This window comes from Sinocyclocheilus anshuiensis, unplaced genomic scaffold (assembly GCF_001515605.1).
Source record: "Sinocyclocheilus anshuiensis isolate Anshui unplaced genomic scaffold, SAMN03320099.WGS_v1.1 scaffold379, whole genome shotgun sequence".
Classification (NCBI taxonomy): domain Eukaryota; kingdom Metazoa; phylum Chordata; class Actinopteri; order Cypriniformes; family Cyprinidae; genus Sinocyclocheilus; species Sinocyclocheilus anshuiensis.
Genome location: NW_015552574.1, coordinates 1,154,543 through 1,168,857, shown reverse-complemented (window position 1 = coordinate 1,168,857; position 14,315 = coordinate 1,154,543). Strand labels below are relative to the sequence as shown.

Below are 14,315 nucleotides of genomic sequence, written 5' to 3'. Positions count from 1 at the left end.
ATGCATTAAAAGATGCCATAAATAAAAACATAATTAGAATAAATGTAATGCAATGTTAGAAAGTGTACTCACACAACTTGACCTGTTCCCTTTTTCAAACAAACAGCTAATTCAATCTAAGATGTCCCCACGTTGTATAGGCTCCTTTTCATCAACCCTTAAAAAAATTTGTAATATCCCTGTTTCTAATGAATATGTAGTGAAAGTGGATCCAGCTTATGTTTTTCTCAGCTGTAGGATGCACACAACGTCGCAGTTTCTCCTTCTGCCACTTACACCCTTTGCATAGACACAAAGAGATCAGGGGCCAGACATCCCATAATAATCTCCCTCCCCATATTCACACATACATACAGACATTCACCCTTCCCCCCACCGCATAGTTACCTTGCAACATACAGACCATAATAACCGCCCCCCAACAACCAAAGACAGACTCTCTCTTCCCCATTCCACCGTGCCCTTAGCAACAGTTGCCATGGAGACAGCCACCCCCTCCCACCCCAGTTAACATCCCATAATAATAAACATAGTCACTGACATCCCACAATAACCATAACTCCGAAAAAAGAATGAACGGGAACTGAGCCGGAAGAGAGAGAGAGAGAGAAAAAAAGTCGATTAGCAACTCCTCGGCAAAACTGCATAAACTGATTTCTGCATTATTAGCTACTACAGGTTTGCAGGTTCATATCGCCGACACTGACTAGACGTTCAGACACCATACAGACATTTACACACAATGTTCATTGTAAACATGAGGAAAAGGGAAGTAATTGGTCAAGGCTTCCAGAATGAACATTATGAATATGACACATTCGATATACATTACCATATAATGGCTGTGCCATTTCCATATCCTCATATTCCCCACCCCCATCATATTCCAAAGCATTGCAATCGATACATTTTTATCACATGGACCTATTGTAGTTCTGTAAGTAAACAATGGATGTTAATTATAATGCATTAGCTTCAGGGCCCCCGCTGCAACACACTATGAAATACAACACAAATTACTGTAAGTATAGACGTGTAAAAAAAAAAAACATTCTGATTAAAAAATAAATAAATTATGCATGAGACGCATGGGGCACTGCAAGAGATAATGAGTAATTTTCCCAACCTGCAACCGTTACCATTGGAAACATTTGAAATCAGGTCAAATGCATGCTCTTTATTCATTCATAATGCTTTTAGGCGCCCTGGGTTTGTCTTATTTATTTGTAGGTCACATGGAAATAGATATAGGATATATTCTCATATGGAATGAATTCAGATCACAACCTGAATAGTTAAATAGAAGATCAAAAATGTTTTTTTCCAGTAAGTGTCATGCTATTTGTACTTGGGATGAGAAACTTGTACACTGTACAAATGATATGATCAATGAGTCAAGTCAGCATATGTTTTTCTATTAGTTAAACTTCAAATTAATTTAACCATTTTTAAAGTTATACAAGATTTAACTTGATTTTTGTAACGTCAGTTTAATATAAGTCAGCAGCTGAACTCAAGTTTTTAAGTTGAAGTAGGTGGAAATTTTTAGACCTTCCAAATACACTAGTCACTATATTTTTGCTACATATTCTATAGTTTGTAGACCTTTCTGTTCTCAAAGCTTTCTGATCTAGTGTCTGGAGTGGTAGTGTAGACCGAGTCTATACTATGAAAACATAAGGTCTCCAGTAACTGACTCATGGCATCTCCTCTCTTCCAGATGTGCTTGTGAGATACTGTATGTGCTATTTTTAACCAACCAACCAACATAACGCAATGGTAAGGTTATTATTGCAATTTCTAGCACAGCAGTCTTAAGGATGGTTAGGATCCATATAGGGTGTTTATTGAAATCCATAATCCAACTACAGTAAAACTGCCTGGAGAACAAAACATCATAAATCTTGTAGATGTAAACCCAAAAATTAATAACACAAGAAATTTTAGGGCAAGACTAGGAAACACTAAAACATTTAAACAATTACTAAAGAGACTGTCTGCAAAATTAAGTGTGTATTTACTAGTTGAGTGTTTGACTATCCAGGGGTGCCCAAACTCGGTCCTGGAGGGCCGGTGTCCTGAAGAGTTTAGCTCCTACCCCAATCAGACACACCTGAACAGAGAGAGGGGAAAAAAGTCGATTAGCAACTCCTCGCCAGCCTGCTTCCTTATTACAGTTCTGTATTTACAGTAGACATTTGTGAGCGTATAAAACACCATATATGATCCAAACTTAAAGTTAGTGCTCTTCAGGCCAATGGCATTTTAGCATGCAACTGTTCTGCCCGCATGCAACCAACTTTGGTTTGGGGTCCAAAAATGAGCCCAAATGGCAGATAATACACTCTTAAAAACATAGGTTCTTCATTGGCACTGATGGTTCAATGAAGAATCTTTAACATCCATGGAACATTTCCATTAAACAAAAGGTTATCTATAGTGGAAAAAGGTTCATTAGATTTTTAAAATGTTCTATACGCCAAGAAAAAAGTGGTTCTTCTAACAACTCTTCACTGAAACGTTCTTTAGGTAACCAAAAATCGTTCTTCTATGGCATCACTGTTAAAACCCAGTTTTGGAACCTTTATTTTTAAGAGTGCATATCTGGTTTTGGATTTTTAGTTTCAAGGCCATGTTCAAAGACGGTCTACCTCAAGTTCAAATCTCACATTGATAATGCTGCTGTATAAGTGTTTAAAATGGAATTGGCACCATTTGATTGAGGCCTTCAGAAGTTATAGATGGGACATTGGGACCCCGTTTTTCTCCTCATATTGTCACCATAGCTAGCCTTTCACCATCTTCACCCCATTATCATCCACCTGGATTTCTTTGCATGCAGAGAAGTAAAATGACAAACACTGACGGCTCTTGAGGCACATATCCATCACAATGCAGCACATATGTATGCACACATATATAGAAACAAATGTAATTTCTTGGGTGGGGGGATGGGGAGTGGTAGGCACCATATAGCATAATTACATATCAAAGAAATATAGAGGTGGTTGTCATGACAGCCCACTCAGGCGCACCCCTCCTCCACACTCCAAAGCACCAAATATCCAGTAATAATGTCTCAGCCAAAAGAAAACACAGACCATAATATTCTTTTCGCGGCAGGTGTGTTGAGGCAAGTTGGATCTAAACTCTGCAGGACACTGGCCCTCCAGGACTGAGTTTGGGCACCCCTGGACTATACTAATGATTTAGGGTAAAAGTAATCATGGTGACAGACAATAAGGAATGTGTTGATGATCACCTCTAGTGGTTGACTGTGCAATCTGGCATAGAGATATTGCTCCTCCTAGTGACCAGAAGTGATATGCACAACCTGTAGACCCAGAGACATGTCCAAATCCGTGATTATTGTATTTTTAATACACATCTCGAATATGTGTATTGTTTTTTATTGGCTGGTTTAATTTCAGTAAGACTTGAAATACATTTCAGTTTGAACAAGTTACAGGGTAATAGTGATTTGAGCTATTTGAATCCATTAAAGCTACCTTACATTGTTTAATATATGTTTACACTACTCTTATAAAAGTTTAAGTTTAGTTAAATTTCTTCTATGGCATCACTGTTAAAACCCAGTTTTGGAACCTTTATTTTTAAGAGTGCATATCTGGTTTTGGATTTTTAGTTTCAAGGCCATGTTCAAAGACGGTCTACCTCAAGTTCAAATCTCACATTGATAATGCTGCTGTATAAGTGTTTAAAATGGAATTGGCACCATTTGATTGAGGCCTTCAGAAGTTATAGATGGGACATTGGGACCCCGTTTTTCTCCTCATATTGTCACCATAGCTAGCCTTTCACCATCTTCACCCCATTATCATCCACCTGGATTTCTTTGCATGCAGAGAAGTAAAATGACAAACACTGACGGCTCTTGAGGCACATATCCATCACAATGCAGCACATATGTATGCACACATATATAGAAACAAATGTAATTTCTTGGGTGGGGGGATGGGGAGTGGTAGGCACCATATAGCATAATTACATATCAAAGAAATATAGAGGTGGTTGTCATGACAGCCCACTCAGGCGCACCCCTCCTCCACACTCCAAAGCACCAAATATCCAGTAATAATGTCTCAGCCAAAAGAAAACACAGACCATAATATTCTTCCTGTGCTGGCAGTTGTCATGGCAATATGCAAGAAAGAGGTGTTTCTGTGTGTGTGTGTGTGTGTGTGTGTGTGTGTGTGTGTGTGTGCGTCTTTCTGTCTTTTGGGGTGGTGGGGGGTGTAAGGGAGTGGTTTCAGATTACTATGCATGCTAAAATGAATACCATAATACTCCTTTTACGCTCTCTCTGCTAGTTCCCTCCTCCCCCCACACCCGCACCGAACCGAATGTGACTCCATAACTGGGTGAAAGAGCCACATATGGACACCATCAGAGATGGCTACTGATAAACTCTTAAGGGACGTTGGATTTGACCAAAAAATGAAAGCAATCAGGCCATGATTTCAATGACTGCGCTCGATCGTTTCTCAAATCACTAACTTTGCTTGTGCAACTATAGTAGGCTCAGTACATTAAATGCCTTTGGAAATAGTAATATTTATATTAGTGCTACATGAGCATTTGTTTTAAGGGTTCTTACTCAATTCAGAAAAAGAATGTTGCAGTCTTTTTGTTTCATGAGGTAGAAATGCAAATATCATTCTCTCACATGTGAATCTTCTACAACAAAGCCAGATAAAAAACACCTAAATATAAAGAGACAAAAATGAACAGTCCCGAATGTGATATTCCCTCTTTCCTCCCCCCTTCAAACCGGTCCAGGACTGAGTTTGGGCACCCCTGGACTATACTAATGATTTAGGGTAAAAGTAATCATGGTGACAGACAATAAGGAATGTGTTGATGATCACCTCTAGTGGTTGACTGTGCAATCTGGCATAGAGATATTGCTCCTCCTAGTGACCAGAAGTGATATGCACAACCTGTAGACCCAGAGACATGTCCAAATCCGTGATTATTGTATTTTTAATACACATCTCGAATATGTGTATTGTTTTTTATTGGCTGGTTTAATTTCAGTAAGACTTGAAATACATTTCAGTTTGAACAAGTTACAGGGTAATAGTGATTTGACCTATTTGAATCCATTAAAGCTACCTTACATTGTTTAATATATGTTTACACTACTCTTATACAAGTTTAAGTTTAGTTAAATTAATACTTTTATTCAGCAAAGAGCATTAAAGTGAGCAAAAGTAGCAGTAAACACATTTATAATATTACAAAATATTTCTTTTTCAAATAATTGCTGTTCTTTTTAATTTTATGTTAATCAAAGTATCCTGAAAGAAAATGTATCACAGTTTCTACAAACATATTAAGCAGCACAACTGATTTCAAGATTGACAGTGAAGAGAAATGTTTCTTGAGCACTGAATCAGCATATTAAATGATTTCTGAAGGATCATGTGACACTGAAGACTTACTCAGCTGAAGTGTTTCTATATGTGCTTTAGGTAGAACTTAGTTGTGAGTAAGGGGTCATATGATGCTGCTAAAAAGAACATTATTTTGTGTAGTTCTTTTATAAAGAATATCTCTTTGGATTTGAGACTTTAGTCTTTGCAGCTTTACAGATCTTCTTTATGCACCAAGAGCATGTAACTCTCCAAAGAGAAAGGAAAAATTGAAATCGCATCATATGACCCCTTTAAATAAAAATAATAACGTTCAAATGAAATGCATTCATTTGTCATTTAACTGTGCTGGTTACAGAAATCGTATTATTGATTTAAATGTGATTCCACAGAATGTAATATTGATAGAATCTAGCAGTTATGTGGAGTGTAATGTTGAGATGTCAACAGTGACAAGATTTCTTATTCCGAGATGCATACTGCTGTATTTTTTGAAGTACAAATAGACAACTCTGTGAAAGAAATGCAAAATAATTTATGACAGTCCTGTGACTCTACAGTGACCTGTCTGCTAAAGTGAATTTGACACATGCTGGAAAGCCATGACTCAACAGAATATGTACCACAGATTTGTTTATTCAGCCAGGCTGTGATGTCAACACAATGAAAAGATCTTTCTTTTAAGAGTGGCGTTTTAAAAGGGACAAAGAGACACTGCTGTTCTTATTTATCTTTGAATCCTGTTGGCAGGTTAAACTGCGTATTCAACATGCTAAAGATCACATTTCAATTCAATTCAAGTTTATTTGTATAGCGATTTTCACGATATAAATCGTTGCAAAGCAACTTTACAGCAAATTAAGTTTCTACAATATTTAGTGGTAGCTTATCAGTGGTGACTGTCAGTTAATGTACATATGGCAGAAATGTACGGAAAAATCAATTAAAGACGTAATCAAACAGATGATGAACACTATTAACAGCAATTATTATATGATGCAATCAAACTTATAGCAAAATGTGGTAGTTCTGTATGTTGTTTCAGGGTTGGCATCATCTGAGGTCCTCTGAGGGGTTGGCATCATTTCAGGTCAGGGATTTCTTACTTTGTTCAAGCCTTAAACTCTACTGCCAAAACAATCACAATCACAACTTTTTTACACTCTCAGAAAAAAAGCACAAAAGCTGTCACTGAGGTGGTACCTTTTTAAAAGGTACACATTTGTATCCCTAAAGGGTACATTTTGTTACCTTAAAGGCACATTTAAGTGCCTAAATTGTACAAATAAGTACCTAAATGGTACATATCTTAGTACCCTTTGCAAGGGAACTGCCCCAATAATGTCAGCCTTTGTACCTTTTTTCTGAGAGTGAATCCACTAACAGTTTTTGACTATTGACCTCTGTAAGCTGATCTGAGGAATAGCTGACCCAAAAATTAAAATTTGCTGAAAATTAACTCACCTGCAGGCTATCCAATATGTAGATGAGCTTCTTTGTCAGATTAAGAGAAATTTAGCATCACATCATTTGCTCACCAATGGATCCTCTGCAGTGAATGGGTGCCATCCGAATGAGAGTCCAAACAGCTGATACAAACATCACAATAATTTACAACAAGTAATCCACACTCCAGTCCATCAATTAACATCTTTGAAACAAAAGCTGTGTGTTTGTAAGAAACAAATCCATGCGATGTCTTTAAATTTAGATTGCTGCATCTGGCTGAATTTGAGTCCGCATTGCTTTCTCCAAACATCTTGGCCTGAGTGGGAATCTGTTTAGCAAATTTTGATTTTAGGGTGAACTATTCCCTTTATTTGGTATTGGAATTTATGGTCTGTAATGTACTGTATTTAAATTATGTTTAAATTAATTTCATGGACAGAATGTAGGAGAAATAAAAAGGATCACTTAAGGAAGCTGCTCAAATCTAAACCTCTTAATTGTACTTCAAGAAACCTAATGATTATTTTAACATGAACATTTACTATTGGTCTGTAATTTTTAATGCAGATTTTAATGTCCTGAAGGTTTCTACTTTTTCTCTTGTGAATTTAGCAACTAACATATAATTAAGCAGTTGAAGCCAAATTTGGCCCAGACACATTTACATAGATAAGTTACATTTAAAAGATATGACAATGTGACTTTTTTTTTTTTTTAGTTTCAAAACTATTTCTAGTTTAACACCTATTTCTTGTTAGTGAAACCATCTCGGCTATGGGCTTTGTCGATCAAGGAAGAAACATTACTGCTATTCTCTAATAACATGAAATATTTTTAAAAAGCATGAAAAACATTAATCACATTCATAACACTGAAGCACCACAATATAATGTAATTGTGACTGGCCAAGAGGTTCGTACAGCCTGTTATCTTCAAAATAATACCCTCTTCATCTCCGTATGAATGTTTGTGGTGTCAAGATCAGTGTGACCCAATTCCCTGAAAAATAATCTTATTAAAATAAACAGTGTAATCACAGATTATCTTTCACTCACCTTTATGTGTCAGTCTAATAAACAGTCTAAATTTTCACACTCACTCACACACATACAAAAAAAAAAAAAAACTAGGCCTATATACATCAATATAATCTATTTTCTGTAATAATATCTGTCATTCAGCAAGACCTTTGACTATGTTCTCTATAAGAGATTCTGAACAAATTTGTTAAATTAAAACTCAACAACACCTGCAATGCATTTTTCTTCTGTAATGAAACCTATTTCTGTTTCAAACAAGATATTCAGCAAGGGAAAAAATGTAGGACAGAGCTTAATTTTATCCATTGGAAATTTACCCGATTGTTACAAAAAAGTAGAGTTTTGATACCAGAATGTAGCCTTTAAGTAAAAGAGATTTTAATAAAACCATACTTAGTTTTTTGGCTATTGGTTAACAAATATGCAACAGCCAGAAAGCAGTTTCAAAGGCAATGAAACTTATTTCATTTCAATAAAAGATTATAAAGACAAAGATTTTTTGACATTTAGCCTAGACAATTGTGCACTGATGAATCATACACAATAAAATAAGAAGCGTATATTAAGAAAGTGAATAAAGTTATATAAAAATCATTGTAATTTTGTAATAAATACAAATAAAATAATTTTGATGTCAGGTTGATTTATAACGATTGTAACATGTTTTGCATGCAAGTGAAAATATTTTTATTTTGCATTCTTTTACAATCAAATGTAACATTTCTCATTACAAATTATATTATTGGCATGCCAATTATAAATCAACATACATTTGAGAATTTTAAAAAATATTTATTATTAATTTGACATCATAACGTCTTGATTTTGTATTTTTCTTAAATTCCTTTATTTGTTGCAGGTTCGATTTGTAAAATATGTATATCACTTTTCACCATTTTAATATTTATCACAAGCTTTGCATTCCCTAGTTACACTGGAGGATTTTAGTCTTGCTTCTTTCTACCCAATTTCTCCATCTATTTTTACCAGCAGTCACGGAGGAACATTGCAGCACCCTGTGTTTGTTGTCTCCCCTCCTCTTCCCGGGTCTCTCGTTCGCGCTTATTAATCAGTCGCCTTGACCTACTCATCCTCCTCTTTCTCTCCTCCTCTCCTCTCTAATTCTCAGCATCTTCCTCTGACTCATTTTTTCATCCCCTCCCCCTTCTGTTTCTCCTGTCATCTCGCTCTCATTATGGGTTCCACCCACCTTCGCTCTGTTTTGCCTCTCTCTTCCGCAGCTCGACACTTCCAGGCTTGCCTAACGCAAGGCTACGCGCACTGACGGCAGGTAATCATCGCACGACAGCTTTTATTCTTCCTTTTGCACCTTTGCATCATTAATGCATCTGTTGCGGGGGCATTAAGATGGTTTGGATGATAGATTATTCAGTTTGGGCATGATTTTATGAATGTTGCATTAATTTATGAGCAATTATTTTTATTATGTCAGGACATAGCTGTTGTTAGAGCACGCCTCTGTGGACAGACAGTTGCATGCGGAGTCACTCCTTATGTTGGGATGCTGGATGTGAATTTGGGTGGCAGTGTTGTTTTCTGGTGCCCGCTGGTGAAGGGGTCGTGCAGATGGATCCCGCACTATGTGTCTGCTTCACTGTTTCTATATAGGCTACGTGTGCTATCGGTGTGTGTCCAATCTGTTCTCATTGGAAGATCGTTTATTTGACTGAATTGAATCAATCTCATTTTGTACAAGTAACTTCGTTCATTTGAACAGAGCTCAGTTAAAATGTTAGATTTAAAAAACAAGCCTTTTTAATTATTACAGTTAAGTCATTAATGCAGTAAATTATGAGAAACGCAAACGGTTAGTTCACCTCCAGAGTTCCGAGTCGTATATTTGTCACGTGACAAACGCAAAACGAACGAATCGCTAGTGAACGAGCCATCGCTAGTTCTCATTACAATCCGTGCGACCATTCGCTTCGGTGCTCCAGAAAGCTCTTCTTTTCGCCTAAGGGATGTTAAATTATTTATCTTTTTCTTGCCCCATCACGCCACTTTTTTGCGCTATCCACCCCACCCCACCCCTCCGCAGATCGCCCCCTCCCCTCTGTATATCTGCTGACAGCACGGTTGCTGCAGTATCACACTGGCACGGCGCAAATTAGATGCACGATCAGGAGCTGCTCGGACCGTGGCACCTGCGGGCATACATGCCAGCGTTGTCGTTACAAATAAAGCCCCTCTTTCTCCTCCTCCTCCCCGGGTTTAAACGCTGGTGGTCGGTGCTACGAGACGCGCATTCAATTAGCAAGATGACACGTGCGCTCGTGTAGGTCGTGGCATATTTAGAATGCAATTTGAATGTTCTGGGTTTTCATTGGCTGCCAGCGTGGCATCTCGCTGTAGATGCTTGAACTGTATCTCTCATTTGAACTGAATGTTCCAGAAAACCGGTTTTATTTTCAAAGCCATCAGATTGATTGGCACCCATGATGTGTAAGGAAAGACGTTGAGGGTTAAGTCAAAATGGATGCTCTTTAGGCTACTTAATGCACGTCCCTGGTCTTATTCTGAATGATTCATTAGTGCACGTTATTCTAAATGTTAATCTTTCAACAAAATGGAATAATAAATGATTATCCTTTTAACTCGTAACTAAATAGCTATTTAGGTATTGTTTTAACAAAATCACATTCTTGTACAGAACGTAGACTATTCACGATCCCATCCATTCCTGTCCTGCTTTTGTCTTCCTTTTGTTTTACTTCAAAATGAAACACATTATAGAAGTAAAAGGGGTTGCAAATGGCTATGTGATGGTGAGTGTTTGATTTCAAATTGGATGGGTAAACAAAACCTGGCATTCCTTCAGAAAAAAAACATCAAGATTTAAAAGTTTTTCCATTTGTCAAGATTTTCATTTAGGCGTTTTTTGACTTTATTAGCATAGGACAGTGTAAGTCACAGGATGTGAAATGGGAGAGAGAGAGATGGGTGGGATTGGGAAAGGTCCTCGAGCTGGGATTCGAACTCGGGACGCTCGTCGCACATGTGCTGTATGTCGGCGCTCTGCCCATAAGGCTGCCAACTTAAAAACATAAAGATTTGGACCTCTCGGAGGTCCAACACACATTTTTGTCAACTCTTTGCGGCACCAAGTGCAACCTGACTAATTGTGTGGACTAAATGACACAAAACACAGTATTTCATGACAAAATACAGTTACACTAATGCGTTTTGCACACAGAAACCCAAACCCTGCTGCATTTCGACAACAGAAATGTAGTCAGCACTTTATTTTATGCACCAAACACTAAACTCAAAACTGATTTTGTGCACAAAAATTCACAAAAGCTCTATTTTGTGTTCCTTTGGTGAACAAATTGCACTCAGCATGTCCCCAAAATACTCATTCTGTGAGTGGTTTTCTGGATCACAGAATACATATTGTCTAGTTCCTCACTTAAATTTATGCATTTTGCATTTGAGCAGCATTTCGAATGTAAAAAGAGATTTATTGCAGGTGCAGGTAGAGCAAAACAGTGTTCGTGCTGACATGCTGGAGGACTCGCTCACTTTTAGAAGTTTGTCTTACTCATGCAAGGTCAATTAAAGGATGCTATGGATGCAGTTTCTAAACGTCCTGTCCTGTTAGAGTCAGCAGAGGTTTAGCTCATTCCCTCTCTCTTGTTTTCTCTCTGTGTTTAAGGATGTCCATTGTGAGCATCGTTGCCAGGGAAATCCTGGACTCTCGGGGAAACCCTACAGTGGAGGTGGACTTGAGAACTGATAAAGGTGAATCAATAGAGTCTCTTTACAGCAAGGGATGAGCAGAATGTCATCCTGAATTTTAAAACCAAAAGAATATGTGATTTCTACAATGTAAATGAAATTTTAAAAAATTCAGATGTCTTCAAAACATGTTTATTAAAAGCATCTGCAAAAATGCATGAACACAAAATACAATTAAAAATAAATCTAATAAAATAAAAAATATCAAAATATATCCAAACGCAGGTTACTTTTACGAGACAAATGTAAATGGATAAAAATTAAATTGTCAACACAGATCTATCACTAAGATATGGGTGCATTATGTATTATTCACTGCTGTAAATAAAAGACAGATGTGAAGTGTCAGTGTTTTTTTTAGGTCTGTTCAGGGCTGCGGTGCCCAGCGGAGCTTCGACAGGCATCTATGAGGCTCTGGAACTCAGAGATGGAGACAAGAGCCGTTACAAGGGCAAAGGTGAGCGATCACAGATGGCCCATTATAACATTGGCACTATTAACCATCATAAAACATCAGATCAATTAAATCTAAATAGATAATTTTTTGAAGCCTTCTGCAATAGTTTTGTTTATTTTATCTTCAGTTTGACCTGCCGTGACCGTGACTTTGCTTTTCTTGTGTTTTAAGGTGTACTGAAGGCTGTTGGTCACATTAATGACACTCTTGGACCAGCCCTCATCGCATCTGTAAGTGCAAAGAGAATGGTGTTCAATGAAACTTTGTTTTTATAACAAATAACCAAAGAATCAGTTTTCAGTCAGCACAAGAAGGGGTATAAACTGCAATCTGTGCATATTTGCTTATTAGGGAGTTATTTAACCCTAAAAATGGCAAGACCATAAAGAGAAATCAGAAAATTTATTTATTGCTATTTTCCATCTTATTGGGACACAAATAATACAACTTGATCATTTTTTTCAAAAAATTACTTTTAATTTTGATTTTAATGTTTGTATCCCACATGATACATTGCCAGTTTGGGGGTATAAATTAACTGAAAACAGAACACTTGTTTATCAATGCTTGTTACAACATGGTTGTAATTCCTGAATGCTTTGGAATCTCTTTTTAAAGAAGACACAAAGCAGATTATTGCTGAAGTGAAAGCATTTAAAAAAAAAAAAGAAAGTATAAAAAAGTTATAGAAGTTTAAGTTTGCAGTAAAGATAATGCAGTATACTAATTTACAAAAAAATTGTATATAAAGCAAATACTTTATAAAATATGTTGCACTTCAAATTGCTATAAAATCGAAGCCATATGTCTAACCAAGTTATGTTCCAAATTTGAAGTTGATATCACCAAAATTGTGGTTCCTGTGAGATTTTGTTTGGGCACTACACCAAAAATAACCACTGGGTGACACCCAAACTCTACTGAATTCTTTTGATGCGGTTTTCTGTCACAAATCAATAATTTTCTGTCACAATATCACTTCTATTACGCATCATATGACCCATTTAAATGCTGCCCGTGAGCTAAACAAAGAATGTATGAACAAAGTCAATATATCTTAATATTTACAACAAACACCCTTTCAACATGAAACCAATAAATGAGACCTACACTTTCCCTGCCTCCACCCACAACCTCTCAAATATTTGTATCCCACAGGATACGTTGCCAGTTTTAGGGTTAAGCATTAATTGCAGTATATGCGATAAAAAAAAATAAAAATCATCTAATAATTTGCAGCTTATATTCAAAACATACTTGGTTTTAATGGGAGCACAGCTAAGTTTGTTATTTAATGCATTTTCACCATGATTTACATTATTTTACAGGCTCCTATTTTTTTTTCATTCCATGCAGTTTTTTCTCCAGATATTTGTCGCCACTTTCCCAATAGTTTTAAATATGTTTTTTTTTTCCAGTTTAATTCTAAGCAATTGTTAATTTAATTATTTGTTATTTGTTTGTTTGTTTGTTTTACAGATCAGATTCCGATCAGATGGGATCAGAATCAGATCCCACCCCTGCACTTTTCTTAATCATTTTTCTTTTCATTTTTTATACTCGTTTACTTATAACAGGAGATTTTAAATCAGGTCCCACTGCTACCAATCTACCAAAGGCAGAGACACAATTATCTCCTATTATCCAGGTCTTGATTTTCATTCTGATCTACACATTCCATTCTTTCGTTTTCATGTCTTTTTTAAGTTACAGATACTCCCATGTCTACAGTGCAAAAGCTAAAAACCCAAATATTGCACATTTTTTATTTGATGTTAACAAGGTTAATTTCACAGCAGCAGGGCTAATGATTAAACAACATTTTCATCAAGCATCAATCACTGTATTTTATTAACCTTGAGAGATTTATCTTCATGATGTGAACTTTAGGAGATCAGTGTGGTGGAACAGGAGAAACTGGACAACATGATGATCGAAATGGACGGCACAGAGAACAAATGTAAGTTATTATCAATTACATGATAAAATATCACTTTTTAAAAGCATAGTTCAACCAAAATAGAAATGAACCCTCATGTTGTTCCAAACCTGTATTATGTTCTTTATTATGTGGACCACAAAAGGAGATGTTCAGCCGCATGTTCAAATGCGTATAAAATGACTTTATGGTGTGTCCACACCAGACGCGAATGTAATTATTCGCGCGAGTAGATTACATACAAAGTCAACGCAAAGACGCGAATAGAGGCGAAT

The 14,315-nt window shown here is 36.6% G+C and overlaps 1 protein-coding gene across 2 annotated transcripts in view; it reads left to right on the top strand.

Annotated features, from left to right (window-relative positions):
- The first annotated feature begins 8,942 nt into the window (after nucleotides 1–8,942).
- The window catches only part of LOC107665170 (gamma-enolase-like), a 13,606-nt gene continuing 8,233 nt past the window's right edge, over nucleotides 8,943–14,315 (top strand). Inside the window, exons 1-5 of one of the 2 annotated variants that reach the window (XM_016455948.1) lie at nucleotides 8,943–9,176; nucleotides 11,562–11,647; nucleotides 12,006–12,101; nucleotides 12,273–12,331; nucleotides 13,992–14,061. In XM_016455948.1, the coding sequence (XP_016311434.1) occupies nucleotides 11,563–11,647; nucleotides 12,006–12,101; nucleotides 12,273–12,331; nucleotides 13,992–14,061 (310 nt within the window). In that variant the 5' untranslated portion in view covers nucleotides 8,943–9,176; nucleotide 11,562. Of the gene's footprint in view, nucleotides 9,177–11,561; nucleotides 11,648–12,005; nucleotides 12,102–12,272; nucleotides 12,332–13,459; nucleotides 13,750–13,991; nucleotides 14,062–14,315 lie in introns of those variants that run through there. The other variant, XM_016455950.1, reaches the window with a different exon arrangement.